This window comes from Seriola aureovittata, chromosome 7 (genome assembly GCF_021018895.1).
Source record: "Seriola aureovittata isolate HTS-2021-v1 ecotype China chromosome 7, ASM2101889v1, whole genome shotgun sequence".
In the NCBI taxonomy this organism is placed as follows: Eukaryota; Metazoa; Chordata; class Actinopteri; order Carangiformes; family Carangidae; genus Seriola; species Seriola aureovittata.
Window position 1 is genome coordinate 3,126,834 of NC_079370.1, and position 16,753 is coordinate 3,143,586.

Sequence of the window (16,753 nt, forward strand, 5' to 3'; positions counted from 1 at the left end):
AGGTGAAAGTTTAAAGACAACATTTTTCACATACTGTACGTTTCTTCTATAAGACACCAGCGAAACTACATGAAAATACCAACAACTGTGACACAGGACTTTTTGCTCACTTTCCACCGATAACATCCATGGTGAATCTCAAGGCCTCTTGCACACTGTCAGGTTGACCCTGGTTGTACCAAGAAAAGGAAAAGGAGAGCTTATCAGTTTATAACACAAGTGGAAAACACACACCACGACTGGTTGTAGTGACATTAAAATGATTTCATCTTGTGTTACAGGGAAGTACGTGCTGTTGTACCTTGGCCAGCTTGATGGCTTCACTGAGTTTATCCATGGAGCTCTGCAGGTACGCCAACTGTTGGAAAAAGAAAGAAATGGAGCCGAGTGGAAAACTGGATTGAGCCAGACAGAGGTGAAACATTATTTTTGAGACATTTAGCTGAAGGAAAAGTAGTGTGCTATAACTGAAACAGTAAACTCAGTAACTGCTATCCTGTTCTGTAGCAGGAAGTTGAATGTGCATATGTAATTTCTTCACCCTGAATTTAGTCTATAAGGTAACCTTAGTACTTCCAACATGCTGTGTAGTACTGTCAGAGAGAAAAACAGTTGACATTTTAGGAAATATACTTATTCCCTTCCTTGTCAAGATTTAGAGGCTAAAACTGATGCCACTAGCTTAGCAAACAGACTGGCAACAACTATATTCTTTACCATTGGACAGAGCCAGAGCTTTAAGCTAAGCTAACTGCCTGCTCATTCTTGCTTTATAATTAGCGTACAGACGAGAAATCAAATAAGTCTCAGGTTTCCCTAAATGCCCACCTATTCCTTTAAAAATGGTGGAACCACTGGAGGTAAGAGCCTGAGAGGACAGAAAAGTCACCATCACCGAAAGTTAGAAGGAAGTTTATTTGTGGTGATTGAGACTTGATTTTTATTTGACACTGATTTGTAAAAGTGGTTCTGAATTGAATTATATTCAAGGAAAAATTGAATTTGTGTTAATTCTTCACAAATTCCTGGAGGAACTGTTCATTTCTATTTTGAATTATGCGGCAACCAATAGTGAAAAACACACAGATCAAAGCCACAGCAACCTGATAGCAGATGTAATAAAAATCCTGAGTGTGAAATGTGGTCCTACCCGCTCTCCGTACTTCTGCTGCTCCTCAGCCTGTTTTCCCATATGGAGCTGTTGAGAGAAAAACAAGTCAGAGAAAGGAGGAAATGTGTTTTGTGTCTGTGTGTGCATCTGAGTAATCAAATTCCAACACACACACACAATCATACATGCACGGAATTACCACACGCACACAGACACACACAGTTGGGTGTGTGCGTGTGTCTGAGTGCCTCTCTGCCATTAGACTCACATGTGCAATAGCAGCAAAGTAGTAGATTTTCATCTGAACCAGTTTCTTCCAGTCCTTCTGGATCTTTCCCAGCATGGAGGCTGTCTCCGAGTTCTCCAGAGCCCTGCAGGCCTCTTTGTAGTAATCCACCACCTGCAGCACCACAGCCACACTTATACCTTCTAATATTTGAATTATTGATTGATATGATGTTATTAAATGTGATGGAAATATAATGATAAGACACTGACCTGAGCGCTGATGCGTGCAACCAGGAAACTCTTCCTGTTGTCCAACATGGACTTTTCCAGAAGACACTCCTGAGCCTGGCCCTGGGAAGTAGACACTGGTTGATTTTCCAATGAGCGAGCGAGCGAGCATGCGTGCGTGCGTGTGTGTACTGTATCTACATACAGTATGTGTAACCTACCAGCATAAGGTTGATGTTGAGGTTAAGGATCTGGTGGCTCATGTCCACACTGAAGTTGTGGCTGAAATGATCTCTCAGGTAGGAGAATGCCCCGGCAGAGCACTGGAAGTGGGTACACGACACCTTCATCCCCTGAAAGCAAGGCAGATAGTCAGTGGGACTACGTATATCACATACGGTACATGATTGTGTTTGTTTTGTATATACATGTGTGTCTTACCTCCTCAGACACCCTGTTATCCATGGCTCCCAACATGGAGTGCAGGGCCCCTACAGAGAATCCAGAGACAGAGGCTCAGTTAACACTTTTTCACTTTTTCAAGTGAAACAAGGCAAGAGTCTGAGTGGTCTCACCCCATCACCCAGTCTTTTTACAGGATATCCTGCAAAGATAAATACGTTTATCTGCTTTGATGAGCGCCTATATGTTGCTCTAGGTGACATCACTCACCAAGATTGTAGAGGATGCAGGCTTGCTCATAGCTGATGTCATCATGTGTGACTGTTTTTCCAGAGAAAATTTCAGTCCTGCACAAAAACAAAAATTTAAAAAGGGAATATTACAGAGCATCTGTGATTATTAGATACTTTACTGTGTTGTTATTTTGTCCACCTCTCTACATTATCATTTAGGGCACTGAACTGACATTTTTATCCAGATGAAACCGCAGTGACTGGAATTCTAAAATAAGCTCCAACCCTCTGGAGTGTAGGCAAACAATAGATCAGACTGCAGGAGGACTGGCGTGTGTGTGAATGCTCAGTCCTGCCTCTGTTATCTACCTCTGTGTGTGTGTGTGTGTGTGTGTGTGTGTGTGTGTGTGTGTGTGTGTGTGTGTGTGTGTGTGTGTGTGTGTGTGTGTGTGTGTGTGTGTGTGTGTGTGTGTGTGTGTGTGTCTGTGTGTGTGTCTGTGTGTGTGTCTGTGTGTGTGTCTGTGTGTGTTACTACCATGAGATGGGTACAGCAGCCTCCTGGCTCGCTCCCATGGGAACTCGGCTCTGGAGGTAATGCAGCTGGCCGAAATACTTCCTCAGTGTACTGCATCCCTCGAAATCCCTCGTCACATTCACTGCGCTCTGTGGAACAGACACAGACTCTGTGCTTGATCGGCTGCTCTTCACCACTGAAGCTACACAAATCACCACATCTGGAAACACACCGTGACCCGACTCATCTGTACGTCGTGTAATGTTAAGAACTGATTATTTTCTTGATGAGCTCATTTTTAGTCGTCATGTGGACTCGAGTCTTCACTGGGATCAGATCTTGGATGGATGTGCAAACTGAAACCAACAGATATCCCTCAGCTGTTAGACAGCAACATTTGACTCCATTAGTGTGTCCCACAGGAAACCGACAGAGTAAAGACAAACCACAAACTCTTATGATTACATCCTCATCTCTGATGAGCTCAGCTGCATCTTATTTGAGAGCAGGTTCTGTAGTTGTGAAGCTGGATTCTGATTTACTTAGGGTGGATATTATATATGTGATAAACTCTGTATAGTTCTATAGATCTTTGCATGATTTCTTCACAGTTTGAGGCCCTTGTTTCCTGTGAAACAGTTTGTGTCAACTGTTAAATTCCCACTTTCGTCGTCCTGACTTTTCCTCACTATAAGTAAATCAACAAATAACTGTAAAAGCATTTTGAAAGTGTTCACATTTCCTCTTACACAGGTGGACTTGTAGCTGTTACACATGAGAATGAACCGAGCCTCTTGTTTGTCGTTTCTTAGTGGATGTTAGACAGTGGAATAACTTCAACTACATTCACAAGCAGCTTTAAAGGAATTCCACATAATGACAAACAGGTCGGAAAATATTTCTGCTGAATCTGGAGACGTTTTGCACATGGCCTACCTGCCGCATTGTCTCCAGTTTCTTCAGCTGTTCATTGTAGTTGTCCGGATTCTCTCCATAGTTCTTCAAGATGAACTAGCCGAGAGGAGACAGGAAGAACAAGCAGGTTAACATGGTGCATTTTAAAAAATCCTGTTCCTTACTTGCTCATGCTGAAAAAAGGCTGTTTAGGTAAAAACAAAATCCAGACTGGCAAAATATGTTTTAATATGTTTGGCTTTAATAGAATCATATTTAAAAACATACATCATGCAGGATGACTGCCTAGAAAATATAGGTTTTGGGGGCGCCTCGGTGGCTCACCAGGTAGAGCACGTACCACATGGATTTAATCCCAACCGCAGCCCTTTGCTGCATATCATCCCCCCTCTCTGACTTTCCTGCCTATCTCTCACTGTCCTGCTGGAATAAAGGCAAAAAGTCCAAAATTTTTAACATTTCCCTTCAAATGTCTTTATGATTGAAAACAAGCGACTTAATGTGAGGTCAGGAGGTAAACAGCCCTGCAGACATACTGATTCTCTTACTAGTCCATCTCTTTCTGTTTTATAATGAAATCATGGAGGCAGGAAGGTCACAGGGCTTCAGGAGAGATGCTCAATGACACAGCAACAGGACAGGCATTGTCCCGCTTTGACTTCCACAAGACAAATATGAGCTGTTCTACCTTTTGTCTGAGGTAAACACATGAAACTGTAGCCAATTTAGAGACAGTCTTAAATGATTAACTGAGTGAAATTAGCCAATAAGGAACGCAACATTATTTTCTCACATATTATACTTTAACTTGTTCCAAAATCTGAATTAATTTAAAATTATACCACCACCATGTCAGTTAGCAATATTTTTCACACAAGACAGACAGCATTTTTGAATGAAGGTGCTGATGTAGACAGTCCATTGCAAAATACAGAGTATTACTGACAGAAATTACAGTAACCAAAGAGGGCAAAGATCTGTTTTTATCTGCTCCAGGAAGGAGCTGGAAAATAGATCACCAGATTAAAAATTTTAAAACACAAGAAGCATTTGAAACATAATTTTCTTTCTTGCAAATATCAGACACGTGAGCTTGAAAATAGGTGATGTTTTTAATTACGTGAGAAATCAGTATGCATCACAATGAGCAATGACTTTGTGTTTTGAAATTCAACAGTGACTTTCATTGCTTTGGTCATTCTTTAAGCAAAAATACTAAACATCCATTCCTCATTCCAGCTTAAATATGTTATGTTTTTCTTTCTTGTACATAAAAGTAAACAAAATATTAATAATATATAGTTTTTGATTGTTGGTGAGACAAAACAAGACATCTGAGGACGCCACCTTGGGCTGTGGGAAATTCTAACAGGCACTTTTTTCTGAGATTTTATGGAAATGAAAGTAATTATTAGTTGCAGCCCTACATATCATGGCTTATACTTCTTTTGTGCACCCTTCAAACACACATGAAGGAATTTTCTCTATGGAACAATTTGAAAGCAGTCAATAAAGAGTCATAAATTTTATGTTCACTTTATTGTCCCCAATGTATTGGTTGCGTATGGTTATGTATCTATTAAAACCTGTTCATCACCAGCAGTATTGTAACAGGTGTAACTTAGTGACTGCGTTGTATATTTCCCAATGAATGTAAATAACAGAATAATAAAATATGTTATAGATAACATATCCTTTATATATTTGTATGTATATCCGTTGTCTTGTCTCCTTTGGCATGTGAAGAAGCTGCTGCGTTCAGGTGCATGTGACAATGAGATCACTGTTTATTATGTTCACGTCGGCAGTCTGACCGGGCCGTGAGGAGCGAGGCGCCTAATTTTTAACAGTGCGTATCTATGACTTCAGCGCAGAGTAGTTTGGTTCATTTCTAGGAGTTAGCCACTTGGTTTAGAGCTAATTACGAACTTCGACTTGGGGTTCTAGCTTATTATTTAGCTAGCAGGATGCTAACATTAGCAAACAAAAGGCGGTGGTCAGGGGGATTTGCCAGTCAGATCCTAGCTACCCGTTCTGGAAAATTCTATCCCAGACCAGTGACAGCTACTGGCTAGTTTGACCGGTGGCTAACGTTAGCTTCTTGATTAGGTTATCCACTCGTCCATAATCCCTGCGTGGTTGACTTTCGACCTCAGCCCTGTTGCTCCATTCCCCACCCAGCTCACCTGCCTGACGGACGGGCTGAACTGGAACTCTCCTGCCTCCTTCAAATCCAGCCAGATCATCGGCATCCGGGGGACCGCCTCCATCGCGGCCGACTTTAAACGGCGCTATCAGCCGTTACGATGTCCAAACCTCGTCGGTAGTTTTGTGGACGTTAACGGTTTTCCAGAAGAAAGCTTTCCTCCCAAACAACTGTGTCATGTATCCATTTACACTTCAACCGGAAGTAAGACGCGTAAGTGACGTAGCCCCCAATACGTGGCGCGCGGATTTGTTGGAAATGTAGTCAGTGGTGCAACTAGACTTGCTTTCTATTTTCTTCGAAAAGCAAAACGTATATTAAGCTATTCGCTAAAATGAAGTTGATATTATCACGTCTATTGCTGTTCCTATGTTCATTCTGTAGAAAGCATATAGTTCTCCCGCTATAATACTGTAATAAGGGTAATAAGAGTAATTTATTTTATACAACAGTTAGTTCCGACCAAGTAATTTGATTGGACAAGAGAAACTCCATGAGTGCTGATTGAGAGTAGGCCTATAGCAGCACTGGGACTTTTAACTACATGTATCACTGCGCTTTACAGGTGTTCTATTAACCGTTAATTAGCGTTATGTTAACGGTCGTTATCTATCTTAGATTGTAAAAAAAAAACTTTGCAACGTAAAGATGAATATATTTCCAGAAATAGCATTTGAATGAAATGATGTATGGTCGTCAGAGGAGGATTATGGGAATGAAACAGGCGTGGATAATATGACATCTTCAGGTGAGGTGATAGGTGATATTGCTTAAATAGACAGATCGTGTTTTCTTTTGGACACCTGAATGATAGAATGTATAATCAAGTCACTTAACTCAGATTTCAAAGTCTTTTATTAAATTACACATTTACACAACATGAGAACTCACATTCTTATGGACACACAGAGTAAAACCAGCAAACATGAAGCAAGAGTCCAGAAAAACATCAGTTGCAATGAAACATAATAATAATAATCATATAACAATCATAAACATACAGTTCATTCGTTTCAGAGCAATTCTGACTGAATAAAATATAATAATAATCATTATTATGATTATTATTATTATTATTATTATTATTATCATTATCATTATTATTATTATCCTACCTGTCCTCACCCAATGGCGGATAATTTATTTTTAAAAGTTATGATCATTTGTTACAAGAATATTTTCAGTAATATTTTATCGTATTAACAGGAATAATATCAGAATATTTAAGAACTTTAACATATATTTTTCAGAAAGATCTGATGTATTAATGGTTTGTTTTCAGGAATAATATCACAAGAATATTATTATAGAAATTTACAGAAATGTTTTCAGACACACTGCAGTGATTTGATGTAAAAGTTAGTGTGTCTTTAGTTATAGCTGGGGCAGGGGGGCTGAAGGGGGTATTTGCTCAGGGCACCATACAAGCTAGAACCGCCACTGGCCATATCAGCTTGTGCTCAGTTGAAATTTCTCACCTTGTTTGACCATGTTGTGTTTCTCTGTGTTGTTTCTCCTCCCAGTCAGCAGATGTCACTGGAGCATCTCAGGAAGCGGCTGCTGCTGGAGGCGGCGCAGACCAGACAGAATGATGATGTCAGAGCCCTGATGGCCAATGGGGCTCCGCTCACAACAGACTGGGTGAGGTTGATATGGGTTAATTACAAAATAATCTTCAAGCTAATCCATGATAAAATGAGCGTGAACGCTCATCTGTTACTAAGAACCAGAGATTGTCAGCCATTATTTTCATGTTGGACCATGGAGGTATAATACAGGCATGTGTTGGACATGGTGCAGCGGCAGTGCGACAGTAAAGCTGAGGCCTCATATATTGAGCTAGAAAGATAAGACAAAGTAAAAGAAATCCTGAGCAGACACTTGAAGGAAAAAGCAACACTCAGATACTCAGTTTTTACTGTAAACTGTTTATTTGCACATCTACTGTATATTTTTATCACACTAAATATATATAATACACATTATACTGTATATATACCGTATATACAGTATATACGGTATATATACTGTGCCACATGTCTGAAACCTATTGAACTATAGTCTGGGGCTGCAACTAACAATTTTTTCATTTATCTATGAATCTGACAGTTTTTGATCAACTGATCGTTTAGTCTATAAAATATCAGAAAATAATAATTATATATATATATTAGAATTTTCCTAAAATAGGTGATGTCATCAAATCCCAAAAAATTTTCATTCACTTAAGACTAATAAAACCTCACAACTTAAAAATGACTTCAATGATTAATCATTAATCAATTACCAAAATATCCACCCATCCATCCATTGACTAACTGATCAATCAGCTTATTGTTTCAGCTGCACTATAAATATATTTTACACAGGCACTCAGATTCCAGTAGTTGCAGAACATAATTTGTTTTCATAAACATCTGTTGCACTCATGAGCTGTTTTTAAAACTACCAAGCATCAGTGTCTTTACTTATTTTTTTTAAAAATTATAATCCTTATTTCTAATACATTGATTTGGCATCCAAGCTGATAAAATAAGTGTTTTACATACTCTTTAATCATTAAAATAATCAAAGAACCATCGTTTTAAATAATTCATAATTATTTTAAACATACAAGCTTACATTAAATAACTACACTGACGCTTCCTCTGAGTCTTATCATATCTATATATAACGTTCATTTATAATTTACTGCTCGCAGGCACACTGCACGCCACGAATGTAGTTTTATTGAATGTCCTCTTCCCCCTGATGCTCCCTGACGCCACCTGTCTCGCCTGCATAACGACAGATGACAGATTGAAGTGTGTCAAAATGAATCATATTCAGAGTCGCGGTCTGTCTGTAGAATATATCACATTTGAAAACATTTACATAGAGGAGTAGTCACAGTGTTAAAGGGCACAGGATTTAGTGGATTTATGCCATGTTCTCAATCATGATGTCTGCATTTTTAAATAAGCAGAGAAATTGCAGCTTTCATCTTGTTAATTTATTAAAACAACCGCATCGCAGATCATTCATATGTATGAATTCTAAATCAAGCGTGAATGATGGTTTGATTTGTCTCTCTCTCTTCCTGAGTAAAGACTACAGTGTGAATATAAAAGAGGATAATTTAGATTCCTGTTCCCGCAACACTGGTGGATTACCTGTCTCGTGTGCCGCAGTGTATGAGATAGAGAACTCCCGCATCACGTCCTGCTTGTAGTCACTGAAAAACTGTTTGTGTTTACAGTTTGTCTGGCACAGTGTGAGCGCTGCATTAGAGGAGACTCAGAGATGTGGAGGTTGTTATGTCATGTGATGACAGAAATCACTGCAGTGAAAGAGAAGTTTGGGGCCTAAATGTATCTGACAAAGGTGAGTACTTCAAGACTCCTGTTACAACTTCTGAGTCTGATAGGCGTTTACCAGACAGAGGGCTCCGTCAGAAGAGGCTTTCAAATTGCATTATACAGAGGTGAGCTTGACTCATACAATGCTCTTTTAATGCTCCTTGGTATCCATGACTAACGCAGCAGCAGCCTGAAAAGTCAGAGAAATTATAGCACAAGTCTGTTTCTAACTGTAACATGAACGAACTAGAAATTCCTCCTTCTTCATCAACCACAATCAGTTTCACCGTGGAGCCTTTGCTGTGTTTAACTCAGCAGCTGCGAGGTGGGATTGCAAATAACTGTGTAAATACCAACCGTGGAGTTGTTGGCACTGTATGAAAAAAAAAAAAAAACTTAATGTCAAGTGAAATCTCCCTGGATAAAGATAACAAAAAATCCTCTTACAGCTTTAATCACCTCCAGCTGCTCCTTTTTTGTAGAACTTCTCTCTCCTCTTTTCCTCCAGCTGGGCTGTCATCACCCCACCTCAGAGGCGCTGCTGCGTGCCGGTGTCGGTGGACAGGACCCCTCACCATGTGGCCGCAGGGAGGGAGGGTCATTAAAGGCTGCTGTCATTAAATATAATAAGGTAATTATAAATAATAAAAAAGCAAGTACTTCATGTTTTTTATTTTTTACAAGCATGAAGAGTTTTCTGATGAAACACTAGAAGATCTCTACTAGAATACTAGAACTTAATCCCACAGGTGTTTGATGGGGTTTGAGGTCAGGACCCTGTGCAGTCCAGTTCTTTGACATCAAACTGGGAAAACCATTTCTTTATAGACCTGGCTTCATGCACTGGGACATTGCTGCTACAGAGTTAAAAGGCAAGGGAAGTTTATTTGTGTAGCACATTTCCCTAACGCTAACAAGGCAATTCAAATTGCTTTATATAAAACATAAAAGACAAGAACACTGTTGTCTAAAATATCATTGTATGGAGCCCCTGTGTCCACATACCTCTGATCTCTCCTACCTGCCTAGTCACAGACATCTGTTCTCATCACTTCCCGTTCGTCTCCCTCTCTCTCTTGTGTTCTTTCCTCTTCTCTGCACCGGGGGGCGCTGTGCATCTGTGCAGAGCGGCGCCAACATCAACGCCAAAAGATATGCTAAAGATGACGCCGCTGCACCGGGCAGCTCAGCACGGCCACAGGGAGGTGGCCGAGCTCCTGCTGAGGTACGGCGCAGACGTCCACCACTGCCTCAGCAAGTTCGACAAGACGCCCTTTCGACATCGCCATGGATACCAGCAACACTGAGCTGGTGATACTGCTACAGGTGGACAGACAGGAGGGTGGGGATGGTTGGGGGGGGGGCATTTTGGGGAAAAAAAAGACAGAGCAGACATTCAGACAGAGTTGAGGAGGGGAAAACAGGAAGGGAGAAAGACAGTGAATGAGATGTGAGGAGTCAGACAGAGGGGACAGAGAAAAATAGATGGCGATGAGAGAAAGGCAAGAGAAAGAGACATAATGGGGAGAGGGAGAAAGAATATGATGTAGGCGGAGAGAGATAGAAAGGGGAGAAAGCTTATTACGGGGTCGAGGGAGAGATAAAGACAGACAACTGTAAGGGACAGGAAGGGTGAGGCAGAAAAACAGACAAGTAGAGTCAGGTCATCTGCTTCTGCCGGCTTCTCAAACACATAACACTTTGATGCAAGGTTATTAAAAAGATAACAGGAGACGTTCGGGGTGGAGAAAAAAAAAGAAATATAAAATGACCAAGCACATTTCAGCCAAGGCAGGTAAAAATGAGGAAGCCGAGGAGGAGAGAGATGGACAGATAGATGAAGGTGGGAAAGACAAGGAGATGTAGATGGATAAATGAGGGGCTTATGAGAGAAGGGGAGAGAGCGGGAGATGTACAGAGATGGGGGAGAGAAAAACAGAAAGGAGGGGGACGGTGGAAGAGAGACGGGGGAGATGAGGAGATTAACAAAGGCGGACAGAAGGGGAGTAAAGTAAAAAATAGATATAAGAAGACAAAAGTGTGAGATTGCAGACGCAGATGTGTTTGCACGCCCTCCCCTGTGATTTAAAAAAGAAATACGTTTGATGTTTTCTAAGTGCGACTAGCAAAGCTCCAGTCGGACTCTCACCGGCGTTGCTATGGTTGCAGTGGCCATGCAGCCTCCCTCTGTCAGACAGCCATGTTGCAAACAGTTCTTAACCAGAACACCCGCATTTAGACACCATTTCACACAAGATGGGATTAGACCTTGTCTTTGGAAACATAAAGGATCCACACTAATAATCAGAATAACAGAGCTGTGGTTAAGGACACAGTGCTGAGCATAAAAAAATGAGATTATAAAAAAGCCCACATGCTCTGCTACTGAGGCCTTACATAACAGAGGTGTGTGTGGGCCTTTAGGTGCTACGTTGGAGGTTCTAGTTAGTGTTAGATAACTTATCTCCTTGGACAGCTGGCGAGGATACAGATAGCAGGGCCTCAAGCATAAGTAGCAGGTTGACCCGTGTAAAGATGGCCGCAAACAGAGGGGCACTGATACGTGTTTATGAGGCATAAACACCCACCTTGGCCATGAGTTAGAATACTCCTCTGAGGCAAGTGTTCGAGAAGGATGAATCACCATAAGGACACCATGATATGTATTCATTGTCTGGATTTAACTTACTGTTAAGCTCTGGTGTAAAGCCTTTTTGCTAGAGGTGGATTTTTTTTTAAGTTGAAACACAGACATAAAGCAGCAAAAATGTTCATATCCTGTCAATAAAATGACAATAAAATGACACAGTTTCTCTCTCTCATCAAGATTTAAGGTCTCCTTTGGATGAAATCGCCACCAGCAGCGCAAGACACCAAACTGCACAGAAAATGAACCATTGGAGGATAAACAATAAAACAAACTATTAAGTTTTAAATCTAAGCCTACGCCTGTTGTGGCCATTATGTTTTATCCACCATTAACCATGTGATTACCTTTGGTCAGAAGACAGGGCAGCTTTTAAAATAGAAAAAAAAAAAAGATTGTCATACCATCAATGAAATGATTCTCAAAATGTTTTCTCACTTTCAGACCAGTTTAACCTGCAGTTGTTCAGGGCGTCTGAAGAGCAAAAACTGTTGAGCTGTGACTCTTTTCTAATAGAATGACAGTAGTGGATAAAAGTGTCACTTCCAATTACTGGATGTCGATGCTATCCACTTAGTATAAATCGAGTGATGTCAACTAAAGACACTGATACTGGATGAATGTTCAGTTATCTAGTGTGTAAACCTTTTATCTTCGTTTCAGACAGATGAAAATGGAAACAATTGGTTGGCTCCTATATTATACATCAGTGTGTTTCTGTGATTCATTTTATGCTTAACTAATTAATGCCTTACAAATGAATCTGAAATGTAATAAGAAACCAAAAATTGTATTATATACTGCTTTCTCCCTCAAAAGGGCAAGTAAATATCGATGAAAAAATAATGATTAAAAATTGTGACCAGATTTTTGGCAAAATGCCCTTGAATCAACCCCACTGGACTGTTCACAGTGATAGATGAGAAAGAGGGTATATACAAAAAGATTAACTCAAGACTTTTAAAGTTTAAAGTGGCTATAATCAGTATTTTTATATTAACAATAAATCACTTGACTACTAGCTGCAGTTCATGTCAGCTTTAGCATTTTAGCATCTTTCAACTTAAAAATAACTTTATTTATCTGTTTGGAACTTCATTTGTGTGAAAGTGTAAGTACAAACAAAACACATGGCTGGAAAATTAAAAAAAACAAAGTAGACAACAAACAAGTACAGTTAAGCTAGTGTAAAACAGTTTAAGTGTGCTTCAAATTGTCCATATATATGAATAGTAGTATGTGAAAGGGTCAGTAAGGTCAAACCCCAGGCTAACAATCAGGCATTCATGAGTTTGATGGATGTATATGCACAATGCTTGACATGCTTGGTCCTGAATATGAATGTTTGTATCTGCAGCCTGAAGGTAGATGTCTGTATTGGTTGTGTAGTGTGTGTGTAGCATCTGAAGCTTTTTGTAGTCCTTTCATCTTAGTCCATCTGCTGTAAATGCTGCTTGATGAATCTTCCTCTAGTCCAATGATTTTGCTGCTCATTCTGATGATTTTGTTGAGAGGACTGAGGTGGATGTTAGTCAGTGCACCAGACCAGGCTGTTATGTTGTACCTGTAGAAAAATAATAGGACCAATTTGATGGATCAGCAGTTTATGGATAGTCCACAACTTTACTGTTTAGTTTTCCTCTTGCTGCGTTAGCAGCGTAATGTTGGAGTACTGTTATCTAACAATACAAGTCACCCATTTCTTCAGGCAAATCAGAAGGTGCCTTGGCTGCCGAGTCCGTGGAAACAACTGTTCAGCGTCAGTGTCATCGCTATAGTGATGGACAACACGGCAACCTACAGCCTTATGCATCTCATCAATCTCACCCAAATGGCACCTGTTTCATAGAATGACTCAGCTATCATCTATATGGGGATATAGAGGTATAGCTTTATTGCAGATCAACTTCTGTAAGGGCATGTACATGTGTGTATACATGTCTTGCTGTGGTCAGCAACCTACCACTTTCCACCTTAACCAGTTCATCCCAGGTACATGCGTGTGTCTCATAGCTTGTGATTAGGTATATTGTGTATCATCATTTCATGCAAACATAAACTTCATTTTTGATTTAAAACCTTTTCCCTCAGCCAGTGCCAAGTACTTCTAAGCTCCTGGCAACACCTGCCAGACAGAGCAGAGAAATGGCGAGTTGTTTTCCCTCCCAGAGACCAGGAGAGGCAGCCCAGGTGACAGTTCAAGGCAGCGATGGGGAAGAACACCTGCTGCCCTGGGAAGGAGAGTCTCCAGAGGTGAGATTCACTTCAATTATCACTGTTTCCTCTAATGAATATCAGATCTATATTAACACACACTGCTCTCTATGATTATCTTTCAGCTGTCTTCTTGGACTGAATTCGGGCCCTGCAAACTGGCCCAGTGTCAGCCACCTGGTGGAGGCCATTTTCAACCAGCTCTGCCGTCTTCACCCAGTGGCCACATGGTCCGGAGGGACCATGAGGACTCGGTGGTCATTCATTCTCAAGGATTATGTGGCCGTTAGAGAGGCAGTGCTGTCCAACCTGAGGTTGATGGCTCAGACCAACATCCAGCTCTTGAATTAAATTGAGGACTCAGTGGTAAGAGTTTGTTATAAAGCTGTGTTGGTGTGTTGTAATCTGTACTGTGATTTATCTTTTAATGAAAGCTGAAAATCCTAAAACCGTCTGTTTGTCTGTGTGTTCCAGGTGCTGGCCAGACAAAGGGTCTATCATTGGTACAGGTGGGACAAGGACAGCCCCTTAACTCCAATGTCCCAGAGGAGAAGCCTGGGGCTTCCAGCAGGAGTCTGCGTCCTCCTCCTCCTTCCTCCAAATGAAGAACAGCATGGCCCCTCATCCAGTGCTGTTGGTCCTCCCCTCTTATGTTCGGCCACTTCCTCTAACTGGACTACCTGTACCCTGGACCAGAGCCTACAGGAAGAGGAAGGCGGCCCAAAGCTGCTGTGGCAGAGCAGGGGCCACTGCCTGGAGGAAAAACCCGCTGGCCGACACGCACTCTTTAGTGTGAACTGAAAATTGACAGTTAAGATTTTGAAGCAGTTGTCAGTGTAATACAGCTCATGTAAAGTAGTTTTATTCATAACTTAATTGTTGTCATCCAAAAGGTGTTTAATAAATAAACCCTCTGTAATTAAATGGTACTGAGTATGGTTTTTTTTTCGTATTTACCATATACCTCATGATGAATCTAACAGGTCACGTTCGTGAATTGTTTTCATTGTTATTAAAATTGGTAAGTACATAAGACAAATTAGGAAAGCACAAACTCTAGTATCTATCTCTAGAGCTTGTATTGTAACTGTTGAAGGACAGCCACATTCAAACATTTCTATCATTTTTGTTGTTGATTAAAGCAACATAGAAAGTCTTTGATTAATTACAAATTAAGGAAAAACTTCATTGTGTTGTGATTTCTGTTCTGTTCTGCTGCTACTGATAAAATTCATACCAGACATGCTCCATAAAAACCATCACCAAAGCAAAGCTTGATAAAAAATTTTATTTCACATACAACTGCATTCATTTCAACAATTTACACCACTGGAGACATGTACAAAAGAATGTAATGAATGGATGAATTCAATAATGTGTGAATTTTACAAATAACTAACTGACAAAATAAAAATAGAATACAGTTGTGAATGAAGGTACAGGTCAACTTCACTGTCTCAAGACAAGTTTTCAGAATAAAGAGAGGTGTATAAGTCTTACTTAGCATGCAATTAGCCTATAAGAATAATTTAACTGTTGTGACACAATCTGGTGGCCACAGCAAATTAATGGGTCATTGTCTTTTTTATGACTTTTTATGCCTTACTATACTATGACTTTTTTAGGACTTTTTATGCGTTACTATACTATGACTTTTTTATGGCTTTTTATGCCTTACTATACTATGACGTTTTTAGGACTTTTTATGCGTTACTATACTATGACGTTTTTATGACTTTTTTTGCCTTACTATACTATGACTTTTTATGTCTTACTATACTATGACGTTTTTACGCCTTACTATACTATGTCGTTTTAATGACTTTTTATGCCTTACTATACTATGACTTTTTTAGGACTTTTTATGCCTTAATATACCATGACTTTTTATACATTACTATACTATGTCGTTTTTATGACTTTTTATGCCTTACTATACTATGACTTTTTATGCCTTACTATACTACGTCGTTTTTATGACTTTTTATGCCTTACTATACTATGACTTTTTTAGGACTTTTTATGCGTTACTATACTATGACTTTTTTAGGACTTTTTATGCCTTACTATACTATGACTTTTTATGCCTTACTATACTATGACTTTTTTACGCCTTACTATACTATGTCGTTTTTATGACTTTTTATGCCTTACTATACTATGACTTTTTTAGGACTTTTTATGCGTTACTAAACTATGACTTTTTTAGGACTTTTTATGCCTTACTATACTATGACGTTTTTATGACTTTTTATGCCTTACTATACTATGACGTTTTTATGACTTTTTATGCCTTACTATACTATGACTTTTTATGCCTTACTATACTATGTCGTTTTTATGACTTTTTATGCCTTACTTTACTATGCCGTTTTTATGACTTTTTAGGCCTTACTATACTATGACTTTTTATGCCTTACTATACTATGTCGTTTTTATGACTTTTTATGCCTTACTATACTATGACTTTTTATGCCTTACTATACTATGTCGTTTTTATGACTTTTTATGCCTTACTATACTATACTATGACTTTTTTTGACTTTTTATGCCTTACTATACTATACTATGACTTTTTTTGACTTTTTATGCCTTATTATACTATGTCGTTTTTATGACTTTTTATGCCTTACTGTACTATGACGTTTTTATGACTTTTTATTCCTTACTATACTATGACTTTTTTTGCCTTACTATACTGTGACTTTTTTATGACT

At 39.6% G+C, this 16,753-nt stretch overlaps 1 protein-coding gene and 1 long non-coding RNA gene across 5 annotated transcripts in view; one reads left to right on the forward strand and one right to left on the reverse strand.

Moving 5' to 3' along the window:
* The window catches only part of ptpn23a (protein tyrosine phosphatase, non-receptor type 23, a), a 20,047-nt gene extending 14,012 nt beyond the window's left edge, over nt 1–6,035 (reverse strand). The window contains exons 1-11 of the mRNA XM_056381300.1: nt 5,818–6,035; nt 3,653–3,727; nt 2,738–2,865; nt 2,240–2,316; nt 2,009–2,058; nt 1,789–1,920; nt 1,610–1,690; nt 1,380–1,511; nt 1,151–1,198; nt 302–358; nt 111–169 (exon numbers count right to left, since the gene is read on the reverse strand). Of these exons, the coding sequence (XP_056237275.1) occupies nt 111–169; nt 302–358; nt 1,151–1,198; nt 1,380–1,511; nt 1,610–1,690; nt 1,789–1,920; nt 2,009–2,058; nt 2,240–2,316; nt 2,738–2,865; nt 3,653–3,727; nt 5,818–5,901 (923 nt within the window). The 5' untranslated portion in view covers nt 5,902–6,035. The remainder of the gene's footprint in view (nt 1–110; nt 170–301; nt 359–1,150; nt 1,199–1,379; nt 1,512–1,609; nt 1,691–1,788; nt 1,921–2,008; nt 2,059–2,239; nt 2,317–2,737; nt 2,866–3,652; nt 3,728–5,817) is intronic.
* Nucleotides 5,928–14,944, forward strand: LOC130172522 (uncharacterized). Of its 4 annotated transcripts, none has more exons than XR_008828272.1 (8): nt 5,928–6,050; nt 7,361–7,478; nt 9,076–9,200; nt 9,684–9,806; nt 10,302–10,501; nt 12,003–14,075; nt 14,162–14,402; nt 14,511–14,944. It is a non-coding gene; the product is annotated as an uncharacterized LOC130172522 (long non-coding RNA). The 4 variants fall into 4 exon arrangements; XR_008828274.1 differs by lacking the exon at nt 9,076–9,200 and having other exon boundaries at nt 12,003–13,706; nt 13,914–14,075; XR_008828271.1 differs by lacking the exon at nt 9,076–9,200.
* The last annotated feature ends 1,809 nt before the right edge of the window (nt 14,945–16,753 follow it).